The 24,858-nt window shown below is 37.7% G+C and overlaps 3 protein-coding genes across 4 annotated transcripts; 1 reads left to right on the top strand and 2 right to left on the bottom strand.

Moving 5' to 3' along the window:
* Positions 1-4,945: 4,945 nt before the first annotated feature.
* Positions 4,946-6,249, bottom strand: LOC132278250 (ankyrin repeat-containing protein BDA1-like). Its single transcript, XM_059780052.1, has 2 exons — positions 5,677-6,249; positions 4,946-5,584 (listed from the first exon to the last, which is right to left on the bottom strand). Exons 1-2 carry the CDS (start codon positions 6,247-6,249, stop codon positions 4,946-4,948), a joined length of 1,212 nt encoding a protein of 403 aa, XP_059636035.1.
* Positions 6,250-7,695: 1,446 nt separating this feature from the next.
* Positions 7,696-9,488, top strand: LOC132276424 (trihelix transcription factor ASIL2). Its single transcript, XM_059777837.1, has one exon. It carries the CDS (start codon positions 8,174-8,176, stop codon positions 9,152-9,154), a length of 981 nt encoding a protein of 326 aa, XP_059633820.1. The 5' UTR covers positions 7,696-8,173; the 3' UTR covers positions 9,155-9,488.
* Positions 9,489-14,940: 5,452 nt separating this feature from the next.
* LOC132276422 (uncharacterized) lies at positions 14,941-23,761 on the bottom strand. 2 transcript variants are annotated; one of them, XM_059777836.1, is made up of 12 exons: positions 23,309-23,761; positions 21,717-22,267; positions 21,546-21,635; positions 21,192-21,431; positions 20,415-20,636; positions 20,035-20,332; positions 19,637-19,947; positions 19,417-19,526; positions 19,219-19,319; positions 19,048-19,124; positions 18,859-18,952; positions 14,941-15,565 (listed from the first exon to the last, which is right to left on the bottom strand). In XM_059777836.1, exons 1-11 carry the CDS (start codon positions 23,568-23,570, stop codon positions 18,860-18,862), a joined length of 2,355 nt encoding a protein of 784 aa, XP_059633819.1. In that variant the 5' UTR covers positions 23,571-23,761; the 3' UTR covers positions 14,941-15,565; position 18,859. The 2 variants fall into 2 exon arrangements, with proteins under 2 accessions (XP_059633819.1, XP_059633818.1); XM_059777835.1 differs by lacking the exon at positions 14,941-15,565 and adding an exon at positions 18,427-18,773.
* Positions 23,762-24,858: the final 1,097 nt, after the last annotated feature.

The raw sequence follows: 24,858 nt of genomic DNA, 5'->3' as shown, positions 1-24,858 counted from the left end.
GATGATCAAACAAAATTAAACAAGAAAAGAATTTTAGGGACCGGTACTTGCCTCATACAGTTTTTTTGAGACTGCTAGGTGCAAGATGGTGTTGCCTTGGTCATCCTTCTTATTTAAGATATCCTCCGAGTCCTTGTTGAGGTGCTTGAGATGTTCCAACAATGCTCTTAAGGCTTCGTATTGGTTGTTCTTCACTGCAAGGTGAAGAGCAGTCTCTCCTCGAGCTGTCACTTCTGCAATAGAATCTGAGTTAACTGAAAGCAGCTCTCTCATGACATGGACTCTGCCTTTGGTTGTTGCATAATGCAGGGGAATTCTTCTTTCACTTCCCTTGATTTGGCAGAGATTATGGTCTACCTTTAGGAGCTCCTTCACAATCTCTACATGTCCACTAGCTGAAGCAATATGCAGGGGACTAAAACCATCTTGGTTCAAAGCTCCGGAAAATTCTTGCCTTAATTTTATTAGCACTTGTACGAAATTCAGATGGCCTGCCAAACAAGCAATATGTAGCGGAGTCTCCCCATCAGCTAATGCAACAGCACCAAGCACACAAGGATCATCTTCGATCAGCTTGAGCAAGGACTCGAGTTTTCCGGTCCAAGCAGCCTCAAACAGTCTTCTGTCCATCCTTTTTAGGAGCCTCGCAACCTGAGAATACACTGACTTCTAATGTGGCAAATATGAAGAATGGTTCTGCCAAAACCTAACATTGGTACCTTATTTTCTGTAGCTTTGACTGGTTTAATTTAATATCATTCCTTGTATACTTATTTTTCCATGCAGTTCTGATTGATTGAATTTAATCTCATTGATCAAGAAAACGTGGCGCCATAAGTGTGGAAAATTTGTCAATTCTATATATTTATACCAATTTTGTTGAAAGGTAGCTTGCCAGTGACAACAGAAATTGTTGGACCATGTAATTTAATACTTGGAACTTTGAAGTGTCTGAATAAGAAATTCAGCAACACAATGGATTTAGAATTCAGTCAAAACATTTGGTGTATATATTGAAAGTGGACATCTGGACACATATTTTATCATTGGCATTAGCAAGCCAAAGATATAGGTGTTGAGCATGAGGAAGAATATTAAGTAAAAACTAAATGAGGTGTATTTTATATAGAATGATAGAGATAGATTCTAATGTGTATTCTCCATAAATTTATAAAAATAAAATTGGATGAAACTGCTCAGCATTGGGGTTTCAGAAAAGATCAAAGACGTCAAGTGAACTCTACGACACCTACAGAAACTCAATGTTACGTACCTTAAATATATATATATATATATATATAATGAATGAATCTGCATTTAGAGATTGCAGCTACTTCTTGTGAAGATCAACTAGGGTCAAGGATACGTTTACCTGGTTTACAGTCCGATTGGCTCATCTGTGGCCTATGGTGTGAAATTATAACACAAAGACAACTGCTTAATGTTACTTTATTCCATACATGATCACCCAACAAATGCATAAAAATATCTGAAAGTTTCAAAGTAGTATATTCAGATACAAATAATTTTTACAATTGTACTTCTGATTTATCTATGACAATATGTACTTATTTATTTATTTTAGGAAAACAGTTACGTATATTTCCAGCCAACCAAGAAATGAAACAACTAAATATAAAGCATCAAGAAATGTTTACTTCAAACACTTGCTTGATTTGTACATGGTAGTGCATCTCGTGGCCTCCTTAAGAGGTTTCTCACCACTTTGGTTGTAACTGATATTGTACAAGGCATGACTGCAGAAATAACAGTAAAGAATATCGTCATACCGCCATTGGGAGCAATTGCAGACATGCAAGTACCATAAGTTATTATCAGTGCAATGATTGAGACTAGCAATTCCAATCGCAAAGGGAATCCGAATGTGAGAACAATAATCATGTTAAGAGATGTATAAAACCAGAGTGAGTTGAAAAACAGGAACAAACTATAGCAGGCCCAACTTTTGGAGCCCATGACTGCCTTCCCAGCAGTGTGAGCTGGAGTAGTATGTGTGCCATTGTTGCTATTAGAGCCAAAATCATCCTGCCAAACACCACCTGGAGGACTAAGCACAGCTTGATATGTTGCTGTAGCAATAAGTATAGCTATCACAAGCAGCGTGTTGCGCACTTTACTAGGTGAATCTTTAATCTCATTGTACTTGAAGAACTCTAGCAATTGTTTAGAGGGAGATCGAGGCTGTAAAGTTCTTGATTGGTCATTTGATGGGTTATTATTAGCTGCAGCATCCCGATTTGGTTAAGTGCTGCCTGATCATGCAATGAATGAAGGTCTATGGCTGTCATAGCTCCAGCTCGCCTAAGGATCTCCTCGGTCTCTCTATCACTGGCTTCACTTTGAAATAATAGTAAAACATCAAGAGGCGTAAGACCCCTTTCTTTCAAGGGATTCATTTCCATCACTGCCTTAGTAACAACATGTTCATCAAGCACCAAGCAAACCACCAGCTAACAAAAAATTTTATATGTTGCTACTGAGAAGGAATAAACAAGTTTTATCCACGGAAACAAGAAAAGATATGCAGGGGGTGGTGCTTGCCTCGTACTGTTTTTTTGAGACCGCTAGGTGCAGGATGGTGTTGCCTTGGTCATCCTTATTATTTATGATATCCTCCTTGTTGAATTTCTTGAGATGTTCCAACAACACTCTTAAGTCCTCATATTGGTTGTTCTTCACTGCAAGGTGAAGAGCAGTCTCTCCACGAGCTGTAATGTCTGCGATAGAATCTGCATTAGCTGAAACAAGTTCACTGATGACTTGAACTCTTCCTTTGATTGCCGCGTAGTGAAGGGGAACTCTTCTTTCTCTTCCCTTGAGTAGGCAGAGATTATGGTCTACCTTGATGAGCTCCTTCACCATCTCCACGTGCCCTTTAGCCGAGGCAATATGCAGGGGACTAATACCATCTTGGTTCAGTTCTCCGGCAAATTCTTGGCTCAATTTCATTAGCTCTCGTACAAAATTAAGGTGGCCAGCCAAACAAGCAATATGAAGTGGAGTTTCCACACCAGCTAATGCAACAACGCTTAGTATACAAGGATCATCTTCAATGACTTTGAGCAAAGATTCAACATTTCCTGTCCAAGCAGCCTCAAACAGCCTTCTGTCCTTTCTTTTAGAGAGGCACACAAGTCACAACACTGACTTGTTATGGTACAAGGGAATCAGGATCAACAAAGTAGCAAATGGTGTACAATGCTGCTGCCAGAACCTATTGGCACCCAAACTACAACGGAATTTTTATATAATGTGGCATAATCGTTTGGAAAATTTAGCGACTCTATGTTTTGTGCATTTTATTTTGAAATGTAGCTTTCAGTGAGAGCAGAAATAGTTGGACCAAGAAATTGAGTACTATATAATTGAAATTTCCAAATAAGAAATCCAGCAAAGCAGTGAAATTCAGATTCGGCCAGAAAATATGGCATGGAAGTTCCCAAATCATAAGAAATCAGGACATATAATGTGTCACATAGTAGTGTGAAAATCAAGAATTAACAGGCATTATTTTAAAGGAGATGGTGATGTGCAAATCAATTTGTTTGACTGTTTTTCCATTTTAGGTGTAAACACAACTATTAACATGCAATATTTTAAAGGAGATGGTAGTATTCAAATCAAAAATTGGCTGATCACTTTCACTTGGCCGGACACTTCTCAGCATTTCGGTTTCAGAAAATCCATGAGACCTCAAGTGAGCTCTGGATTATCTGCATATACCTCAGGGAATCTTAATCTTACCTTACAAATATATAAACCTCTAGTGTGTACACTGAATGTATCTTAATCAACAAGTATTTAATTGACTTGGCACTTTGTGGGTCAAAGAAAACATAAAAAAGCATTTATGATTGATTATCTACAGAGTTGAAGTATACTTTACAACCAAGATGTTTAAGGTGATTATGATGGCTTGGACAGAAAGAAGAGGATGCATAAATCAATGACCTTATAACATTATATAATCAAAGTATTTAAGTCCTTTTGGTCATTTTCAAACCATGATATAGAGTTTGGAATATCTAAATCATTCAAACCATCCTAAAATGATAGGTTCAGACTATGGGAATGAGTTTGGCTAGTTTACACTTGCTCAACCATGACAGTGAAAGAAATCACCTTGGCAGTATATGTTTTTTGACAGCTGCGGATAATAAAATCGGTTCGGCAGAAGGTTTTTGGATGACTGCAACTTCACATTATGCTGGTTTTGTTCCAAATTATTCTACGACCTTAAGCAGTTACTAGAAAATGGTTTGAACAGCTGAGTTCATGCCACAACAGACTCTTCTCATTTCAATCAATGGCAATGTAGGTGCACACTTTGTGTCGATGAAATTATTATTTCTTGAACCATGAGTTATCTGATTGAGTCAATAGGCCAATGGTTTTCCATGCAACACTTTTATCTGTTAATTTCTCTGTATTACATCATTTGGAAATTTTAGAAAAGAAAAAAATAGGCATGTGCTTGTCAGTTGTGATTCACTAGCCTACTGGGACATTGGCAAACAGTTGTAATATCCATAAACATAATAACTAGTTAGGCACCATAATATTATGTGCATCTTTGGGTAAATTGCAGGTACCACAGTGATCATTCAACTGAACAATGAAACTACAATACGACAACGACTGCTCAATTTTGGCTCTTAGAAGCAATAATACAGATTTATTTAAAATTAAGTAAACTGTTACATATATATCCAGCCAACCAAGAAATGAAAAGGGGGGAAAAGGCATCGAGAAGTCTCAACTTTAAGCGCTTTCTTGGTTTGTGAGGGGTAATGCATCTCGTGGCCTTCTTAAGTGGTCCCTCACCACCTTGGTTGCAATTGATACTGCATAAGGCATGAGTGCAGCAATAAGAGAAAAAAATATAGTCATGCTGAGGCTGGGTGCAATTGCAGACATGCAAATATTATAAGTTATGATAAGGGCAATGGTTGATATTAGCAATTCCAATCTCAATGGGAATCTGAAGGTGAGAGAATGTATCATGTGAAGAGACGTATAAAATCCAACTGAGTTGAAAAGCAGGAAGAAACCATAGGAAACCGATGGTGCCCATGACTGCCCTCCCAGCAGTGTGTGGTGCAGTAGTACTTGTGCCATTGTTGTTATTAGAACCAGAATCATCCTGCCAAACACCACCCGGAGGACTAAGCACAGCTTGGTATGTTGCTGTCGCGATTAGTATAGCTATCACAAGCAGCGAATTGCGCACTTTACTTAGGGAATCTTTAATTTCATCGTACTTGAAGTACTCTAGCAATTGTTTAGAGGGAGATCGCAGCTGCACTGTTCTTGATTGGTCATTTGATGGGCTATTATTAGCTGCAACATCCTGATTTTCATTAAAAGCTACCTGTGCCAAGGAATGAAGGTCTTTGGCCATCATAGCTCCAGCTCGCCTAAGGATTTCCTCGATTTCCCTATCACCGGCTTCACTTTGAAATAATGTTAACAAATCAAGAGGCGTGAGTCCCCTTTCGTTCAAGGGATTCACCTCCACCACTCCCTTAGTAACAACATGTTCATTAAACACCAAGTCAACCACCTGCGCATGTTTTTTTTCATGTTGCTAGTGAAAAGGAAACAATCTGACAATATCAAAACAACATAAGATAATAAGTAGTGACTAATACTTGCCTCATACTGTTTTCTTGACACTGTTAGGTGAAGAATGGTGTTGCCTTGGTCGTCCTTCTTATTTATGATATCCTCCTTGTTGAATTGATTGAGGTGTTCCATCAACACTCTTAAGGCTTCGAATTGGTTGTTCTTCACTGCAAGGTGAAGAGCAGTCTCTGCTCGAGCTGTCACTTGTGCAATAGAATCTGCATTAGCTGAAAGCAGTTCTCTGATGACTTGAACCCTGCCTTTGATTGCCGCGTAGTGAAGGGGAACTCTTCTTTCTCTTCCATTTAGTAGGCAGAGATTCTGGTCTACCTTGATGAGCTCCTTCACAATCTCTGCATACCCTTTAGCCGAGGCAATATGCAGAGGACTAAGACCATCTTGGTTCAGCTCTCCGGCAAATTCTTTGCTCAAATTCAGGAGCTCTCGAACAAAATTGAGATGGCCAGCCAAACAAGCAACATGAAGTGGAGTTTCTGCACCAGCTAATGCAACAGCACTGAGCATACAAGGATCCTCTCCGGTAACTTTGAGCAAATCTTCAACATTGCCAGTCCAGGCAGCCTCAAGCAGCCTTCTGTCCATTCTCTCACAGAATCAAACAGGATTTACAAAGTAGCAGATGGTGAAGAATGATGCTTCAAAAGCTTATAAAATGTGAATTGTTCTTATATATATATATTTCTTGCAAAGTTGACATTGGCTTGGTTTTTATCCGTCTCCTCTTTATCTTATATTTTGTCAATGAGATTTGATTGGCTTGATTTAATGTCAGTAGGTTGAGAATACTAATCTAAACAAGTGATTTGAAATTTTGGCTATTTTATGCTCTACAACAATTTATTTTGAAATGTAACTTTCAATGAGATCAGAAAAAAGTTGGACCATGTAATTAAGTACTTGAGAAATTGAAGATTACCAAATAAGAAATTGGGCAGCACAAAACACATATGGTGTAGAAGTTGCAGAATCATAAGACATCTGGACATATAATGCCTGTGAACTGAGTTGCATCGACACTAGATAGTGTCAGTAGGAAAAATTGTCACTGCAATATATATATATATATAGCAAGCCGAAGATATAGACACTTGTGCTGCATTATGTAAGAGGAAGAATATTAAGTAATATAGAGGTAAAGAAGATGGCAATGTGAATGCTAAATCAACAAATATCTCTGGATGATCTTCCCATAATTTGGGGTTCAGAAACTTAGACCTTAACCGGGTTATCTGCAGAAAACTTGGGGAAACTCAATTTGGCTTGGCCTTCAAAAAAATATACAAGTTTCTAGAGCATACACCACTTTCATGAACACATAATTGTGTAAACTCAGATAAGTTCATAAAATAAATCAAAACGGTCTTAAACACGAGCTCATATTAAATCCAAATGAGTTTTGTTATTAAACGAGGTAAGTTTGAGTTTGAGTCCTAACTTAAAATTAAACTTAGAAAAAATCTTAGGCTCAATTTGATACGATTTGATTCATTTATTTATTACAGGCTTGCAGTGCCACTTAAAATTGAATTTTCTAAAATTTAGAGTATAGTGCGACTCCGTCAAACTTAAATTGCATTATCAGGTAGGTAAATAATTTTTTAGATCAATTAGTTAAAATAATTTGCTTGACTAATAAGTTTTGATGAACCATGAGAATACCTTTTCATATTCCATAAAAATTGATCAATCAATATTTCATCAAGAGTCATGAGTAACACCACTCAATTTGATGACATCATCCTCAAGTTCATAGTATCATCCTCACGGAAAATTATTGAATACCCCGGGGTATGTACCCCCGGGGCATACCAACCCTTGGATGTGGTCACCACCACATCTATAATCCAATGACCCTTACTACCCCGGGGTACCATACCCTTGGGGTATTCAATAATCTCTCCATCCTCACCTTGGATCTAATGACTGATGACGTTGCTATGATGATCCAATAGCCATGGTACCCACCATTACCCCATTTTCCACCTCAAAAACACATTAGTAATTCTTTAATCTCCCTCCACCTTTCCCTCTCTCTATATATATAGAGAGATATATATTAAGAGTATATAATATAGTAATTATATGTACATTTAAAATTGCCCTAAACATGATCCTAAACTAAATCAAACCAACCACCCAGCACCGCCACCCAAAATGAAAGGGCAACCCAAACACCAAGTCCACACCCCCACCCCCCACCCCACCCGGTGCGGACGGTGGGTGGGTGGTGACTGCTCAGCTCTTTGTGGGCTAAAAGTCAGATATGTGGACCTTTCCCAAGTGGGTGCGCAGCTTTACCGGCCGCGCACGATAGCCTTCCTCCCTTAGCGGTGGCCCATTCTCCAAATCAGCCGCACACCACTCCTCCCCACGCCCCCAATAAACCTATTTTTTTTATGTCAACCCTCTTCCTCCTCCTCCACCACCACCGCCACTTTTTCTCTCCGTGTCTCCTCCTTCCTTATCTAACCTGCGCCTGATCTCTTCTTTCTTCACCCCACCCACCATGGCTGCTCCTTCTTCACTATCTACCCAAGATCCACCCGGCCCCCCGCCGCCCTCCTCCTCCTCCTCCCGCCGCCTTCCACCGCCGTGCTGGTCCCACGACGAAACGGTGGCTCTGATCGACTCCTACCGCGATAAGTGGTACTCTCTCCGTCGAGGCAACCTCAGGGCAAACCACTGGCAAGAGGTCGCCGAATCCGTTGCCGCCCGCTGCCCGCTCTCTTCCGGAAACCCACAGAAGACCTCCGTCCAGTGCCGTCACAAGATGGAGAAACTCCGGAAACGGTACCGTTCTGAGGTGCAGCGAGCCTCCTCGGTTCCCAACGGCCACAGATACTCCTCCTCTTGGGTCCATTTCAAGAGGATGGAGTCCATGGAGAAGGGCACTTCCTCGGCGATCGATTCGGTCACCGTGGATCACGGTGCCGAGAGCGAAGACGATGATGATGAGAAGGAATATCAGGGTTTGTATCAAAACGATGTCAAACATGGTGTGCCTTTGAATCGGAGCAATTATGGGTCGGTGAGTAATGGGATCGGTGGTGGCGGAAGTGGATTTCGGATTAGAATTCCCGGCAGATCAGGTATGGTACCGACCGGTACGAAGATCTATAGAAATTTTGATGAAAACCCTAACCCGATCCCTAATTTTGTCTCTACTAGGGTTTTGAGAGATGGGTATTCGGAGAGATTGGGATCAGGGAAGAAAGAAGGTGGTAGTGGTGATGGGTTGGGGAAGAAGAGGGCGGGTGATCCGGTATCGGAGATGGTGTCGGCGATTAAGGCATTGGGAGATGGATTTGTGAGGATGGAGAGGATGAAGATGGAAATGGCGAGGGAGGTTGAGACGATGAGGATGGAAATGGAGCTGAAGCGCACTGAAATGATTCTTGAGTCCCAGCAGAGGGTAGTGGAAGCCTTTGCAAAGGCTTTTTCGGAGAAGAAGAAGAAGGCAAAAAGAGTTCCAACAGCCGAGGACTAAGTAATGTCACCATTGGATCACAGATTTCTTGATTGAAGGATTCAAAGTTTGCATTTTTAGTGAGTGATTCACAATGGATAATTAGGAATTTCTCTGATATCCACAAATTGATGAATCTGGCACTATAGGGTTACGGATTTAGACCGCACAACTGAGATATGTAAGTTTAGTAGTTGAATTTCCTTTTTTGAGTTATATTGCATGCCATGTTCTATTATTTTTTGAGTAATGGAAAATTTGGAACTTGATCACTTGTAGTTTCGATAATAGATCAATGTAGCTTTGTTTCCAAATTGCACAAGTAGACAAAAATAACAATCTCATCTTTTCATTCTGATTCAGTGCATGTCAGCTTAGTGTTTATGATATTGGAGTGTCTCTTGTGGATGCAATTTGTGCATTATGCATTATGCATTACTGTTGTTTATGTTTTATTAGCTGGAAATTGTAACATCAATTCATATTTATGTCAGTGCTTAAATTTATTGGGCTCGTGAAAACATCATTGAAATTTGAAGCCAATTTGGGAAATAAATCTTGGAGTTGATATGGGAAATGTAAATGAATCTGTGATCACGAGAATTAGTCGCATGATAAGCAGCTTAAAGGAAACTTAATCTGGAAGAGGGTCACTAAAACCTTTACTTAAAAAGTTATTACTGAAACCTATGAATTGCAAATGTAGCTGCAGTTAATTCAGCCATTGGGTTACCTCTTGCAAGATTTCCAATTCCATTGCTCCTCTCTTCCACGTTATGTTTTGCGGTTTTGCTTGCTAATGAGGATGCAGGGTTAGATGTGCTATCTTTTCAATGAACACTGGAAACCTTATTCCTAAAAATTCTAGAAACCATTAATCATAAGAAATTGATACTTTATTCAAACATTTTACAAGGGATCTGAAAGGTTTATGGGGAATTAGAAATGGTTATCTAAATATTTTGAGGAGAAAAAGATGAGTTCCAAGGGTGTTTATGGTAAATGTGGCCGATTCCATAATAAAATTTGCTAAATAAATAGAGCTTTTTAGAAGGCTCAAGTTGGGGTTGAAATCAACAGATGTGCTATTATATTCCCTTAAATTGCATAATAACTATACATGTTCCTATTCTGTACTGCTCCTATTTTGAATCTTATGATGTCTTTTAGATTCTGTGTGTGTGTATGGACTAAGATTATGCATTCTCTCTCTTTCTCTCTACTTGCTTCTTCTTCTTTTTTTTTGTGTAGAATTTGTCTGTCACCATGGCCATGACTGTCATCAAAAGTCAAAACTAACATGTCCAACAAGTATCTGACACGATTTAGGTGGTTCTCTCTATAGCATTGTTACATCAGTTTGCTAGAGGTAGGTAGCATTTGTGTGTGGCAGTTCACCATGGCCTTGAACATCAACGAAACTAATGTGTCCAAAAAGGATATTACTTGATTTGGCTGGGTTCTCTCTATAGCATCGTTACATCAGTTTGCTAGAGGTAGGTAGTGCTTAGTGTGTACAGTTAGGAGAGAATGTCCGTATACTCCAATTGAGTGCACTAGTGTAGACTTCCCTGATCTCTTTGTTAATTTCTAATATCCATTAAATTAACCCTTGAGACTATTTATTTCTTAAGAATTTGAAAGGTGATTATCTACTCTTTTTACTATTTTTTGAACTCCACCTTCAATATTGTCTGATGGACTTTGTAAATTCGTGAATATCCAACCACTGGAGCATCTTTTGGGACCTGTACAGCTTAATCTAGACACAGTTTGGTCATTGTTATGTTCTGGACTATGGGGTTTATTGCAAGAGTCCTTTTGCAATTTTTGACCCATACTAGTAGACTAGTAATTCCTATTATCTTTTCGTCCCCACTTGAATCGAGTATGACCAGGCCAACGTTATACGAAAAGCCTTAGAAAGATATGATCTGGCAGTGAGCTCCCTATTGGCTTGATTCATTATCGAAAGCAATGGTGGATTAACATGATTAACGCCGAAAGGCGCCCCCCTTACCCCCTATATGCTACTTTAGAATTTGTATGCCATGATGCTTTGGATGAGTAAAAGTTCTCTATCGATGATGTTACTCTCCTCTTTCTTGCATTCTGGACAATGAAGTTTAGTAGGTGTTTAGTTGATGAAGTTTGTTTGGCCGCATTTTTATTTCATTGTTACTGGGGTACTGTAAAGTACTTTTTTCAAGATTTACTTTCAGCAACTGAGAACAATGGTTCCTCTTAAGTGAGCGTTGGTAGAATCCATCATTAATAGGCAGTATTTATTGTGTTGTTGTAGCTAAAGTAATCTGTACGTGTGTTGATTTTAATGAAATAAAGCCGGAATTGCTTTGTATATTTAAAAAATTGTATTATAAATGATTAAAGTCTTCAAGTTCCCTCCAAGTATATCAATAACTGATGAAATCTTGGATGATGATCTTTTCTATATAGGATGCAAATATAAATCAGTTTAGTTCATACAATTGTAAATTTGTATCATTATTGGCTGCATATAATATATATATATATATATATATATATATATAATATAAATATATAGACTATAGAGAGAGCATGCAGAGAGCACCAGTTTTGTTGTATCGTCTCTGGCAGAATCCTTGAAGCTCATGTTACCCAGATACTTCAGACACTAGTTTTGTTTTATTGTCTCTCTCCAGAAAAACACATACATGCACAACTTGTATATATCATATGCATGAATTTTTCTGAACTTATTCTGAAATCTAATGAGTATCAATGATCTTACTTCAATGCAATTACATCCGTTAAATGTCGAAACCGATATTAGTCAATTGTTTATTCCATTATAAAATACGGTATGGGTTGTATTACATGTGTTGTGAGTATGAATGAAAGGGGGATCAAAGGAGAGAGTAATCCATCTTTAAGTTGCAGGGATTACGCTTTCATTTATTTAGGGCATAATATGGCTAAGGGTTACCATTCAGAGACAATTATATGAAACTAGACCATCCCGGCACAACTGGTCATGCAGTCCATGTTAGTAGCACCACAAGAATTCATGATACAATTAGTTATGATCTGCAGCACTGATCCACCGGTTGCACAATTAATTGTGCACGAAAGTATTTCTCGTCCACACTCCTCCAGGCATTGCCTCAAATCTTGCTTGGGATCACCATGCACCGCCGCCGCCGCAACTAGGAGCAGCAGAATCACAGCCACAACCTGTCTACCCATACTTTGTGTTGGCGCTGGAAGTTGAATGCAGATGGTTGATGCATCAACTCCTTAAAACTACTAGTATTTGTATGCACTGTAGAGCTGACCATTTAACCTTACGTTTGGGACATTTCCACTTTTCATTCAAGAAGTGTGTGTGTAATATAGGATCAAATTTGTTAATTTGGCCATATGACACGGCACGGAAGATGAAGATGTACATTGAAATGAAACTAAATTTGAAAACATTTAGACATGAAATAAGGAAAATAAAATTCACCAATTCTAGTTGGGGACTACTGTGACCAATGTGCCACAAAACCCAACGGACAGTAGTGATTTTTCTCTCTCGTTGATTTCAGTGTGCATTGTCCTTCATAAAAGTTTTCACTAGTTTACCATTTTTTCGCCTTCTCTTTTCTCTCGGTGGCATGAAAGCTAATAAGTAAATAGTTCTCTACATTTTCGTTTCGTAGCTGCACTAGCGTAGACTTCCCTGATCTCTTTGTTAATTTCTAAAATCCATTAAATTAGCTCTTAAGACTCTGCATTTCTTAAGAATTTGAAAGGTGATTGATTATCTACTCTTTTTACTGTTTTTTTAACACCACACCTTCAATGTTGTCTGATGGACCATCTTTTAGGACTTTGCATTTGAATGTGGACACATAGGATGCACTCTCACTAGGTACTTTACTTTGTTTTGGAAAGTATAATGTGTAGCTTAATCTAGACAGGGTTTTATATTCTGAACTAAAAGGGGTTTATTGCATTTTTTCCACCCATACCTGGTAGATTTCGTTTTTTTTTTTTAGCACAATTGGTTTTACATAATCAGGGTACTTTATTCCCATTTGTTTTTAGCACAATTGTTGTTGTCACGAGTCGTAGTTACTTGTTTTCCCAAACAGGTCTTCTGTTTAGTCGATGAAGATTGTTTGACCACATTTTTATTCCCTTTTTTTTTTTTTTTAATGAAATTATTTCGTTGTTGTAATACTGTGAAGTACTTTTTTTCCGAGATTTACTTTCAGCAACTGCGAACAATGGATCCTTTTAAGTGATTGTTGGAAGCCATCATTACCAGGCAGTATATATTGCGTTGTTAAAGCTAAAGTAACATGTATGTGTATTGATTTTAATGAAATACGCCGAAATTGCTTTGTATATTTAAATTTTTGTATTATAAATGATTAGTGTTTGCAAGTTTCCTACAAGTACAGCAACAACTAATCAATCAGAATCCTCGAAGCTTGAATTTCAATGATCTACTTCAATGCAATTACATACCATTTACCAATAATAATCAATTCTTTTTTTCCATTATAAAATACAGAATTTTTTGTGTGTTTTGAGTATGAATGAAAGAGAGAGTAATCATCTCAAGTTGCCGGGAATACCCTTTTTTTTTTTTTTTTTTTTTTTTTTTTTTTCTTCTTTTTTCTTTTTGTGTGTTTTTATAGGTCATAGGGTTACATTTATTTGGGGCCTAATAGTACTAGGAGTGGCACCATTCAAAGACAGTTATATGAATGGCATCAAGACTGAAACTATACTCCGAGTGGCTCTATTCCGGCACAAGTGGCCATGCAGTCCATGTTAGAAATACCACAAAAATTCATGATACATGCTGTTATGATCTCCAGAATTGATCCAACGTTTGCACAGCTAATTGTGCACGAAACCACGTCTCGTCCACACACCACCAGGCATTCCCTCAAATCTTGCTTGGCACCGTGCGCCACCACCACCGCCACACCTAGGAGCAGTAGAATCACAGCCACAACCTGTCTACCCATGCTTTGTATTGGATGCAGATGGTGGTGCATCAACTCTTTAAAACTAGGTAGTCTTTGTATGTAGTGCTTGCTGGGCTGACCATTTAACCTTCCGTTTGGGACATTTCTTCTTTCGTTCATAGTGTGTGTTATATATGATCAAAAATTTTAATTTAGTCATATGTCACGGCACGGAAGATTAACATATAGCAAACTTTGGTAACAGAAAAAACACATACACACACTAAATGTGATACCATTTAGAAATGAAATAAGAAAAGAAAAAAATTCACGAGTCAGAAAAGAAGAAAATATGTGCCAATTCTAGTTGGGAAACTATTGTGATCAATGTGCCTTCTCTCTTCTTGATTTCGGTGGCATTGTTCTCTATTTAAAAATGTCTCAAGTTCAAAGCAATCAAATTATCAATACTACATTTCTTTTTTCTTCATATAAAATAGTAAACACACACACACCCAAGAGTACATGACAAATACAATGAGAGGAAGAACATATACAATATGATAAATTCCTTTAAACTTAACAAAGACCGACAACAACAATAATAATAATGAAAAGGGGTCACATTCTCCATTCAAACTGTAATAAAGGAACATACTTGACTTGAGAATAGTCACAAGCAACAAACATTATGTATCGTAGAGATATGGTTCTGATGATAGCAAACTGTATTGCATAAATCCTCCCTAACGTACAGTTTTTCTGCCAATATCGTCCATTTATCATACAATCAGCAGGCTCTTGACAACAAACATACAATACATAAACGGTTTTTTTAACCCCAGTACCAACTGAACATTTACAACTGAACATTTATGAGACAAGATATTGAGAATAAAATTGAAGTACTCCATTTCTGTACAAACCTCAATCTTATATTATTTTTGCTGCTTTCATTTTCTTGTGTTTTTTATACAGCATTTACATTTTCAAAACAACTTTCCACATAAACTGGAATAGTTTACAAGGCAACAGCACATTACATCATCAAGTGGACTACAAGAAAAAAAAAATTGAGGGTGACCAACCAGAGAGTGCAACAAGCAACATTCTTCTTGCCAATCAATATAAAACTTTTGAGGACCTCGAACCTGTGCATTTAGATGACGAGAATATACAATATATGCCAATCCAACCACCCCATAGCTAATATTTCCTTGGAAAAGAATAGAACTGTAGTAGTATTCCACTAGCAGTTGTGAAATAGAAATGAAATTTGATCAACAATAACAGCCAACAATGCCTTCTTCAAGCAATCATAGTCATTGAGCCACCACAAAGAAGTTCCGGGACTAACAAATGACATCTTCTTGCCAACATTGAACTTCCAAAATGAAATGGTTGAATAATTGACATATGAGATTATTCAGAAATACACATTGAATGCTGAGATTACGCATCGAATTTCTGGTAGATCCATAATCTACCATCAATAAAGTGTTTGTCATTGTTCCAGAAGAAATTAAATCAATGTTACATATGTATAAATAAATATTAATTAAATACGTAACACAAACTAGTTAAGATCAAAATAAAGAAGCATTTTAGCATATAAATTCAATAAATTAGCTAAATCAATATACATATACATATTCAGTTTCCATACAAATTCATTTCAAAGCAAAGTACATTCACAACAGTTCACCAAATACAATACAATTATACAAAAAACAAATTTAAAAATATAATTTTTGACATATAATCTTAAAAGGAACGAGTAAAAGCATAAATCCTTTTGACATGCACATGCATTAACTAAATTAAATACCATAAAAAATGAGCAACAATTAAAATGCAATAATCTTCTAAATTTTAAACATATATTATATTAATGAAAATTCATAATCAAGCACTAGACACAAATAATGTATAACCATGATATTTTCCTTATTAAGTAATATTATCCAACGAGTATGACCATGATGTGATGTTTAGCATGTAAATTCTATGTCATTTAAAAAGAAAAAGAAAAAGAAAATGATATGAATGAATGAAAAATAATAGGCGTGCTTTTTTGAGCCTAGGGCTGTTCTGGAGCATACACGCGCCTTTGGCAACTAGGCAAGCAACTATGGAGCCCAAAGTAAATATGGGTTAACCATAGTCCCAATGTGTGGGTTGGTCGGGTGGTGGTGGAGGTGGAAGGGACCCAAAAAAAGGGGTGCATCTTCTCATTCTCATTCCCATCTAGATTCTTCAAAAACTTAACTGCCAATCTTGCTTTGACTCGGCTTCAATATTTAAATCTGAAGTGTAATTGCAACTGCAAAATCAGGGATAGAACGAAGGAAAGCCACTAAACACAGCCAGTGTTGAAATTAATAAGTCGGATAAATATTAGCAGCAAATGTCCCAAAATTCCTAAAAAGATTATTCATCTCAAAAAGTTCAATTTTCATATAAACACCCGAGGGTATCAAAGAAAAATGTCCAAGTAATAAAGCAGATTCAAAGATTATGACTCCCAGATCTTTTGGCACCCTGTGGTTGAGGAGTGGTCTAATGTCTAGAACGAAGAAAAAGACACACACACACATATATATATATATTGTTGAGGAGTAGATTTACTCATATCCGATCTTGTCTTGCCAATACCCCACCTAATGTTTTCTCCATTTTTTAAGTTGCCTATCTGTATATCTAAAAAAAATTGAAAAGACTTAAAGTGATTTTCTTGGAAATATCAGTACCCTACCCATGATCACTTGGTTAGTTTGGAAACCATTTATTAGCATAAGAAGGTTAAGTTTGAGTGAATTAGGAACAAAACCCTTTTAATAAGTGGTTGACAAAGCTCTCTTTGACACTAGGTAATCAAAAAGAAAAGTAGGGTATTCAACAAACAGTGGGACACTAGCTAGGTTTATTTGGAGACTTACCTTTGCCCTTGGAAAGCCATTTCGCAAGGATATTCCAAATTATCCTCTTGTACTAGATATCTCCAGTCTAGATCTAAAATTTGTTTCTATGACTCCACTTAAGAAATATCCATTCACCATACAGCTCCCATAATGAATGTTATTGTCCATTCAAAATCCTATAAACTCAATTCCCTATGGGATCTTACATTTTCTTCAATGACCCCAAGATGGATTTGTCAAAAAATGGAAGACATTGGTGCTTAAATCCTAATCAATCTATTTCATTTATACCGCACTTTTCCTTCTCTTTAAATAGAAAGACTCCCCCTTCTTCCTGTGGGTAAACTGAGATGAAAAATTAAAGCACCTCAAAATTAAGGCATTGGGATTGACTATAGCTCACAACACGGAAAATACTAATGCTATAATCCAAACTAAGAGATTACAAATTTTCAGGTCCCCAACACAACCACCCCATAGCATCTAATGAAGTCACAAATCCATTACTATTGCTGGATACTAAGCAGCCCGTGCTAGGAGAGAAGCTGACACAATAAATGTCTGATAGCAGTGCACCGACTAAAGTGCCATGTAACATTTTTGCAACTCCTAGCCAAGGAAAGTACATAATTCACTAACATGAAAGGTAGGGATGTAAGAAGCACTGCTTCGACAAACCAGTCAACACAAGCACTCAACAAGAGATCTCTTTCATCATATTACACATCAGGGCAGTACAAAATTGTAAAAACCTAGGACAAATGTATATACATATATATATATACTATAATCAAATTCTTCACTTCAACAAGAACATTAATTCCATCAAATTTGATTGAATGATATTCTCTGTATCTTCACAAGTTCAACTTCATTTCTTATAAGCAGCATTTAGAAGCCAACAACTACAGCATAAAGAACAAGGATTGCAAACAGGTCCATGTACTTTGTCATCTCACCAACTTAAACTTTAATCACAAACAGATCGATGTACTTTGTCATCTCACCAACTTAAACTTTAATGGCATCTTGACCTCTAAGCTCCAGAGAAAGGGAGATATTCGGTGACGTAAATCAAGTTGCTCCAGATATGCTTAATCAATTAAACAGTAGAACCGAAATTTTTTGAGGAACTTGTTCTCAAAACTTTTGAGCAACCTAGTACTGATTTATCAACTAAAAGTTCATATTGCTGTCATGACTCTCCACATTTTTTTTTATGTTGGTTAGTAAGATAGTCACAAGCTGGCTCTAATGGTTAAGCATTATAGATAAACTTATCCAGTGAGTTGAACATGACAATCCATCAAAAAGTCCTTATTAACCAATTTAAAAAGCAGCCTTTACCATATATGTTGCCCATTGAAATAGATGATGCAGCATACTTCCGCTTAAAAACATCATGTGGAATCTTGCAGGGAGATAAAGAGGGAAGAAATATATCCATTCATAAATACCACATAAATATACGACTTGACAAAATCCTAGCTGTAAATCTGGGATGGCCTAAACCAATACAAGCTTCTATGATAGTACTTAAAAAACAAATTCTCCTCTCAACCCACAAAGAGAGGTTAAGCATGCACAGTAATATGCTTTCCTTCCATATCTGTACGAATAATAATGCATATGCTTCAAATAATCCACATCCTACACAGCAACCCTTTTGTCAACTCAAATCTGTGCCAAAGACAAATTCCCAATCAAGTAACATGCTCCTCTTCCATCAATCAAAGCTCTTATGAAGAACAAACAGATGGCAACCGTGGTCTTCAGGTAAATGAACCAAAGTAGAGATAATTAATTTCTGATGTACCTTATGACGAATATGACATGAAACAACAACGTGGCCTACCTCAATAGTATGGTCCAGAACCACCATTTTCCATGTAACTACTACTGCCCAAGCTACGACCAGAATATAGAGATGAGTAAGAACTACGACCAACCTACAATTCCAGTGAAAAAACAAAAATACGTGATAAAGGAGTGATCGTAAACACCAAGAGTTTTACAAACAGAAAAGTTGAGCATAGAAGCATACATCACTTCCACGAGACATGTAATCACCGCCAAAGCTTGATGAGTACGTCCCACCAATATCACCACTACCATAAGAGCCTGCAAGTTGCAAAGAAATGGAGCACAACTTTATAGCTGAAAACACTATAATACCAATGGATGCATATCTTGTCATTGGTAACTTAAAACGCACCTCCACTGTAACCCATACCATGGCGACTGCTGTAAAGCCCATGTGAATTGTGATTGGAGATGGAGCTTCTGCCATCATATCCTATATTAGATCTCCCAAGTCTGCCAATATAACACAGGAAGGTGAGTCACTGCAGCAATATAGAACAACAAAAAAGGTATACAACTGCATCTAGTTCGTTTGAATGATTATAAAAACCTATCACTGTAAGCATCATCGTATCGAGAAGTGCTGCCATCAAGCTCATAATCCAACCGAGCCCTTGAGTGCCGCCCTCTCACATCAGCATAACGTGGAGGAACATCATCCTTGTAGTATTAAACCATACCACAATATCAGAAACAATGCTTTTGCCACAGGTAGGAAGTGAAAAGAGATACCAGCACAAGGAAAATAGATGATGCATATATGTACTAACCACTGCAGTATAAGGACGTTTTGAACCGGAAATAGAGCCATAATCACGGCCATGTTCTTCACGGTAACTTTGAGGCCTTTTGAACCTTTGTCCATAGCCGTCATCCACATAAGTTCTCCTTGCTGCAGTATGAGAAGTGCTTCTAGACAAGTCCGAGTAACCAGGTCCTCGGGATGAATAGTCTTCCCTATATGCTGGACGTCTCTCAGAGACGACCCTGGAACCATATTCTGCAGCAACACTGCCCCTTGGCAGAAGCTCATCACGCCTACCATAATCCCTCTGCAAGCTATTCTTGGGGTATGAAGAAACTGCAGGGAAAGAGATAAGCTACTCTCTGTACAGCAGGAGAAACATAGCCAAATGGACATTGGACATAACGGAAAATTGATACATACCAGGTAGTCTCCTATCAGAAGACCTGGACAAAGGAGCCAAGGGCCTGCCCCTAGGTGGCACAGCCATAGCAGGACGTCTGCCCCTAAATACAACTGGCCTTTTCAACCCACGATAACTAACAGGTGGCAGATGACCTCCGATACCTCTTGCCCCACGCGGAGGGAAGCCACGAGGAACTGAGCGACCCCAGGGAGCCCTGACAACTCGTCCAACAGCACGCCCAGGTCGGAAATCTCCACGAGCATGTTTTCCTTTACCTCTCTGAAGTGGTCTTGATAATCTGGCCCTCACTTTTGCCTAAAATGTAGCACGCCATTAAACAAAGTCGTGCAGAGTCGATTCCAACAATCAAAAGATATCTTAAGACAAAAGGACCAACCTTGTTCTCTCCTTTACCCAACTCTTCATTATTAATGCTTTTAGCACATGTCACTGCAGCATCATGGGAATCAAATGTAACAAAACCAAAATCCTTTCTCTTGGCAGCAGGCATATTACGAGCAAGCTCAATTTTTTCAATGTCCCCAAATTTTTTGAGCAGCTTTCTGACATAATCCTCATCCCATGAAGCAGGCAGACCATCCACAAACACTGTTTTAACCTGAACTAAAAAATACGGGATTGAAAATACTGCCTTATAGTTTCATAATCATATATAGAGGAAGGGCACTAATAAAAATGGAATGGAGGCTAGGGTCAAAAAAATTCCCAGTGTGGCTCAAACATTATCTTATGCCAATACCAAATGTTATTGATACGCCTCAAAGCATGAGAGCACGTAAAACATCTAAACCCACACAGATCTACATGTTCATAGAACGTTCTAAAATCAATATATGAAACAATGAAACAAATTGTATATACACTCAATTCATGCCTCTTTAATTCCCCTTTTATCTTTTAATTTTCTCTAGCAAGTAGTGTCATGAGCAGTATAACTAAGTCAGAAATTCAAAAATAGAGGTCAAATAATAAGTTTATCCAGAAAGGAATCTCCAAACTAAATATCAGCTTCCATGCTTAATTGTTTATTTGAGTTCCTAGCACACATGCTAAGCCCATAAGCCATATGAACAAAATAACGAAACATAGTTATTCCAGCCAGAAACCATGGCCATCTTAAATTGAATGCAAAGAAGTTGATCCAAGTATATACCTGAGCCATGATTTCATCACCTGGGTCAACGAAGGAATCTGCAAAAGAAACCTTTGCAGTCCTATCAACTCCAAACACAACATCCCTTTTCTGTAGACGTTTAAATGCATCCATGGCATCTGAATGAGAATAGAACTCCAAGAATGCAAAGCCGCGGTTCATTCCCTCATTATTACTGTCCTCAACCAATGTCAAATCATCAATATTCTCAACTCCATATTGCTTCAATTTTTGTTTCAACTGGAAGCCAATTTGATATGTCAGAAAGGGATTAAGAAACTTTCAGAAATCTAGTATGGATGACTATCATTACTGGACGCTCAGAGTCAACAATAATTTGCCCAATTTACTTACAGCTTCCTTTGTCCATGTTCTGCATATATTACCCAAAAAAAGGGTGTCGCTGTCATGACTCTGAGAAACACCACACTGTTTCCCGTTGACCTGGAATATTGGTCATTAAGAAAATATGATTGAACATATAATCAAAATCAGTCTCGAACTATGATAAGATCAAAGAAATACCATGGGATTTTTCAGCTCAGTACAAGCTCGTTTTGCTTGTTCCACAGTTGCAAAACGCAGAAATGCAAATCCCTTGTTCTTCTTAGTCTGAGGATTTATCAAAAGTCTGACTTCAGCAACTTCACCAACTTCACTGAAGACTTTCCTAAGATCATCCTCACTGGCATCCTTGTCCAGGCCGCCAACAAAAACTTCAAACTCCTTTCGCTTGCGCCTCTCTTTAACAATTTCATGGTGCTCCTCTTCCTCTGCATCAACCATCTCAGCATGATCCTCAACAGCATGCCTCTCCTCCTCACCCTGAAGTTCGTCATGGGCATCTTCCATTTCCTCCTCAACCATATCACCCTCTTCCTCTTCACCTAAACCCCCTTCCTCAGCTTCTTCCTCCACTTCATCTAACTCTTCCTGAACACCCTCCTGTTCAATTTCCTTCTCATCATAATCCACACCGCCATATCCTTCAGGTTCATATTCAGGCTCATTGTCCTCCAAATCTAAGCGTTCACCTTTTTCATATTCACCAACAGACTCCTTCACCTCGTCTTCCTCTGCCAGGCAAAAGAAAAGGAGATACAGACATCCATCCCAATCAACAGAGTGAATTTTCAATTTACTCATAGGGCTCCAATGCAAATGAATAGATAAATTAATAAGCAGTTGTAAGTCCTTTTAATTCCAACTGACGCACAAGGCCTGTTAGCTATAAACAAATCTGAACCAACAGGAATCATGTTCTCAATAATTTTGCCACCAAATAGCACTCTTACCAAAAAGCATCACTTCTGTGTAGGGTAACTGTGCCATAAAAAATTATGTTCATAATAAATAGTATTTGAAAAGTATTTCTAAATAAATATTTTGTGGTGTGCACTTAGGCATCCGCACCTAGAACCTACGCAAGAATAGCTGTTGATTTCAGGTAAAATAGGAGAAAACAAGAGAATAGGAATAGAAATTTTCATCCAAGATTCAATTAGTTTGGTTTCAAACCCATTTGTTCTGCTGAATCAATATTATTTTGCTTATTCAGCAGAAAATAAAACCAAAACAATCAGAATTCCAGTTGGAATTCAAATAAAAATAATAATATTAAGGTCTATCAGAAGATGAAAAAGTTGGTAAGGAACTATCCCATTCCAATCAATCTGAACAGTAGTCAGCTGTCAATTAAAAACCTTGAATTCCAAACAACAAGAGAGTATCCGATATATGATCCTTTTCCATGATCTACAGAACCCGTCACTTACAAAAACAAACATATAAGGTGATAATTTCAGATCTGAATCCATCACATCCAATATATTTCTTCCAGCCTTATGCCTTACCAAGGAAGACCCATAACATCTCTGTGCACACGTAAACCATCGATGTATCACACTATTCGGCAATCCCCATTAGACTGACGCAAACTTTACCACAATACAACTGATCGATTAAATCAAGAAACAGAAAAACCTACCGACAACCTCATCCCATCCCATATCTAACATTTTTTATACCACAAGCCCAATTTCAAGAGAAACCCAATTCGTAATTATCATATCTAAAGTAAAATAAATAACTAAAATCAATAAAAGGTGAAAACTTACGATTCACAGAAACCATCCCATCCGCCTCCGATTGTGGCTCGGCTTCAGGCTCCCAGGGATCCAAAACAGCGGCCGTCTTGTCCAGAGCCTTTTCCTCAACCTTGACCTCCTCCTGAACCTCGGCCGAAATCTCCTCAACTTTCACCGATTCTTCGGCAATCTGAGCAGTTTGGTTCTTGGCCTTCGGAGTCCCTCGGGTGACCCTTGTCGTTCGCTTCGTTCCTGGCCCTGCCACCGTCTTCTTCACCGCTCTTGGAGGCATTGTTCAAGAGTCTTCACCGATCAGAAGATCAAAAGTCTCAAATAATTGTAAATTAGACCAGAACAAAGCAAAGAATCGAAACCCTAGAAGAAAAAAAAATATTGAAAACCAAGCTTGAGAGAGAGAAATAGAGTGAAAACAACAGATTCGTCAAGAAAGGAAACCCTAGAAATAGAATAATGGGGGCTAATAGAAACCATCATTCTCTATATATATACATATGGGAAGATAAGCTTCGGGTATTTCGCTTGGACCCGAAATATTGGTGTGAGTCGGTTTGACACGTAGTAAGAGGTTTCTAATTATTACGTAGTAAGAGGTTTATAATTATTACGTGGCTAATATATTACGGAGTACATATATATGTATTTTTTTTTTTTTTAACCCATATATATGTATCCATCTCACATTATATGTAATCATTTTAATTTAAAATACAGTATTACGTACTCGTAGTATTTATATCTATGAATTACGTCAATACGAAGACTAGGAAAAAGGGTCAGCCTTCTTTAATATAGTTTCTACGAATTGTTTATGCAGAATGTACTTATGTAATTTGTGACATGAATGTATTATTAATAATTATTGTAGCTTTTGATTTCCGAAATTCACTCATTTTTGTGATCTTTTATGTTTTTAATGGCAAAGTTTATAAATTATTGCTTACACTTATATAAACAATATTTTGAATTTGGTCACAACCTTTTTTTTTTTTAAGTTAATTACATTCACACTCTTGAGGTTTATTTTATTGACAACTAGATGAAAGTTGGTCTTTTTTTTAACAATGGCACCCCTCAAATTTGCTACATTTGACAAACACACCTCTTAATAATTAATACTCTGACACATGATAAAATGCCCAGAATATCCTTTGACTTGTCAATTGACTAATTTGAACTAAAATTGTTGGATTTCAAGTGAGTTTGACTGGTGTTTCTTGTAGATCTTTGTTTGTGTGTGTGTGTGTGTGTGTGAAACAAAGATATATTTTTGGTAAATACTATATAAATTAATGTAATTTAACTAATGGGTTTGGGAAATAAACCAGCAATCAAGAACTCAATATATATTTCATTTACCAAACGAGCCAATCTCAATTATAAGTTCATTTACTAAACGAGCCAATCCCAATCCCAAACCACATTGAACTTGTGAACATAAACTCGTTAACACATTTATAAATAACATTTATAAATATAAACTTGTATGAGTTCATGATCATAAGCTCATGAACATGTTCATGAACATCAAGCTCGTTCTGTGAACAAGCCAAACGATCTTG

Source organism: Cornus florida, unplaced genomic scaffold, assembly GCF_030987335.1.
Source record: "Cornus florida cultivar Cherokee Brave unplaced genomic scaffold, ASM3098733v1 CherokeeBrave_3.0.0_Hap2_Chr10, whole genome shotgun sequence".
NCBI classification, from domain to species: domain Eukaryota; kingdom Viridiplantae; phylum Streptophyta; class Magnoliopsida; order Cornales; family Cornaceae; genus Cornus; species Cornus florida.
This window is presented reverse-complemented; position numbering and strand designations above follow the sequence as displayed.

What these genes read in the sequence shown, in the direction of transcription:
- LOC132278250 (XM_059780052.1), bottom strand. Translation starts at nt 6,249, where the DNA reads ATGGACAGAAGGCTGCTTGAGGCTGCCTGGACTGGCAATGTTGAAGAT. An exon ending in TGTCAAGAAAACAGTATGAG is followed by an intron (nt 5,585 to 5,676) that starts GCAAGTATTAGT and finishes AAACATGCGCAG; the next exon opens with GTGGTTGACTTGGTGTTTAA.
- LOC132276424 (XM_059777837.1), top strand. Translation starts at nt 8,174, where the DNA reads ATGGCTGCTCCTTCTTCACTATCTACCCAAGATCCACCCGGCCCCCCG.
- LOC132276422 (XM_059777836.1), bottom strand. Translation starts at nt 23,570, where the DNA reads ATGCCTCCAAGAGCGGTGAAGAAGACGGTGGCAGGGCCAGGAACGAAG. An exon ending in AACGTCCTTATACTGCAGTG is followed by an intron (nt 19,527 to 19,636) that starts GTTAGTACATAT and finishes TAATACTACAAG; the next exon opens with GATGATGTTCCTCCACGTTA. An exon ending in GATGATGCTTACAGTGATAG is followed by an intron (nt 19,320 to 19,416) that starts GTTTTTATAATC and finishes TTATATTGGCAG; the next exon opens with ACTTGGGAGATCTAATATAG.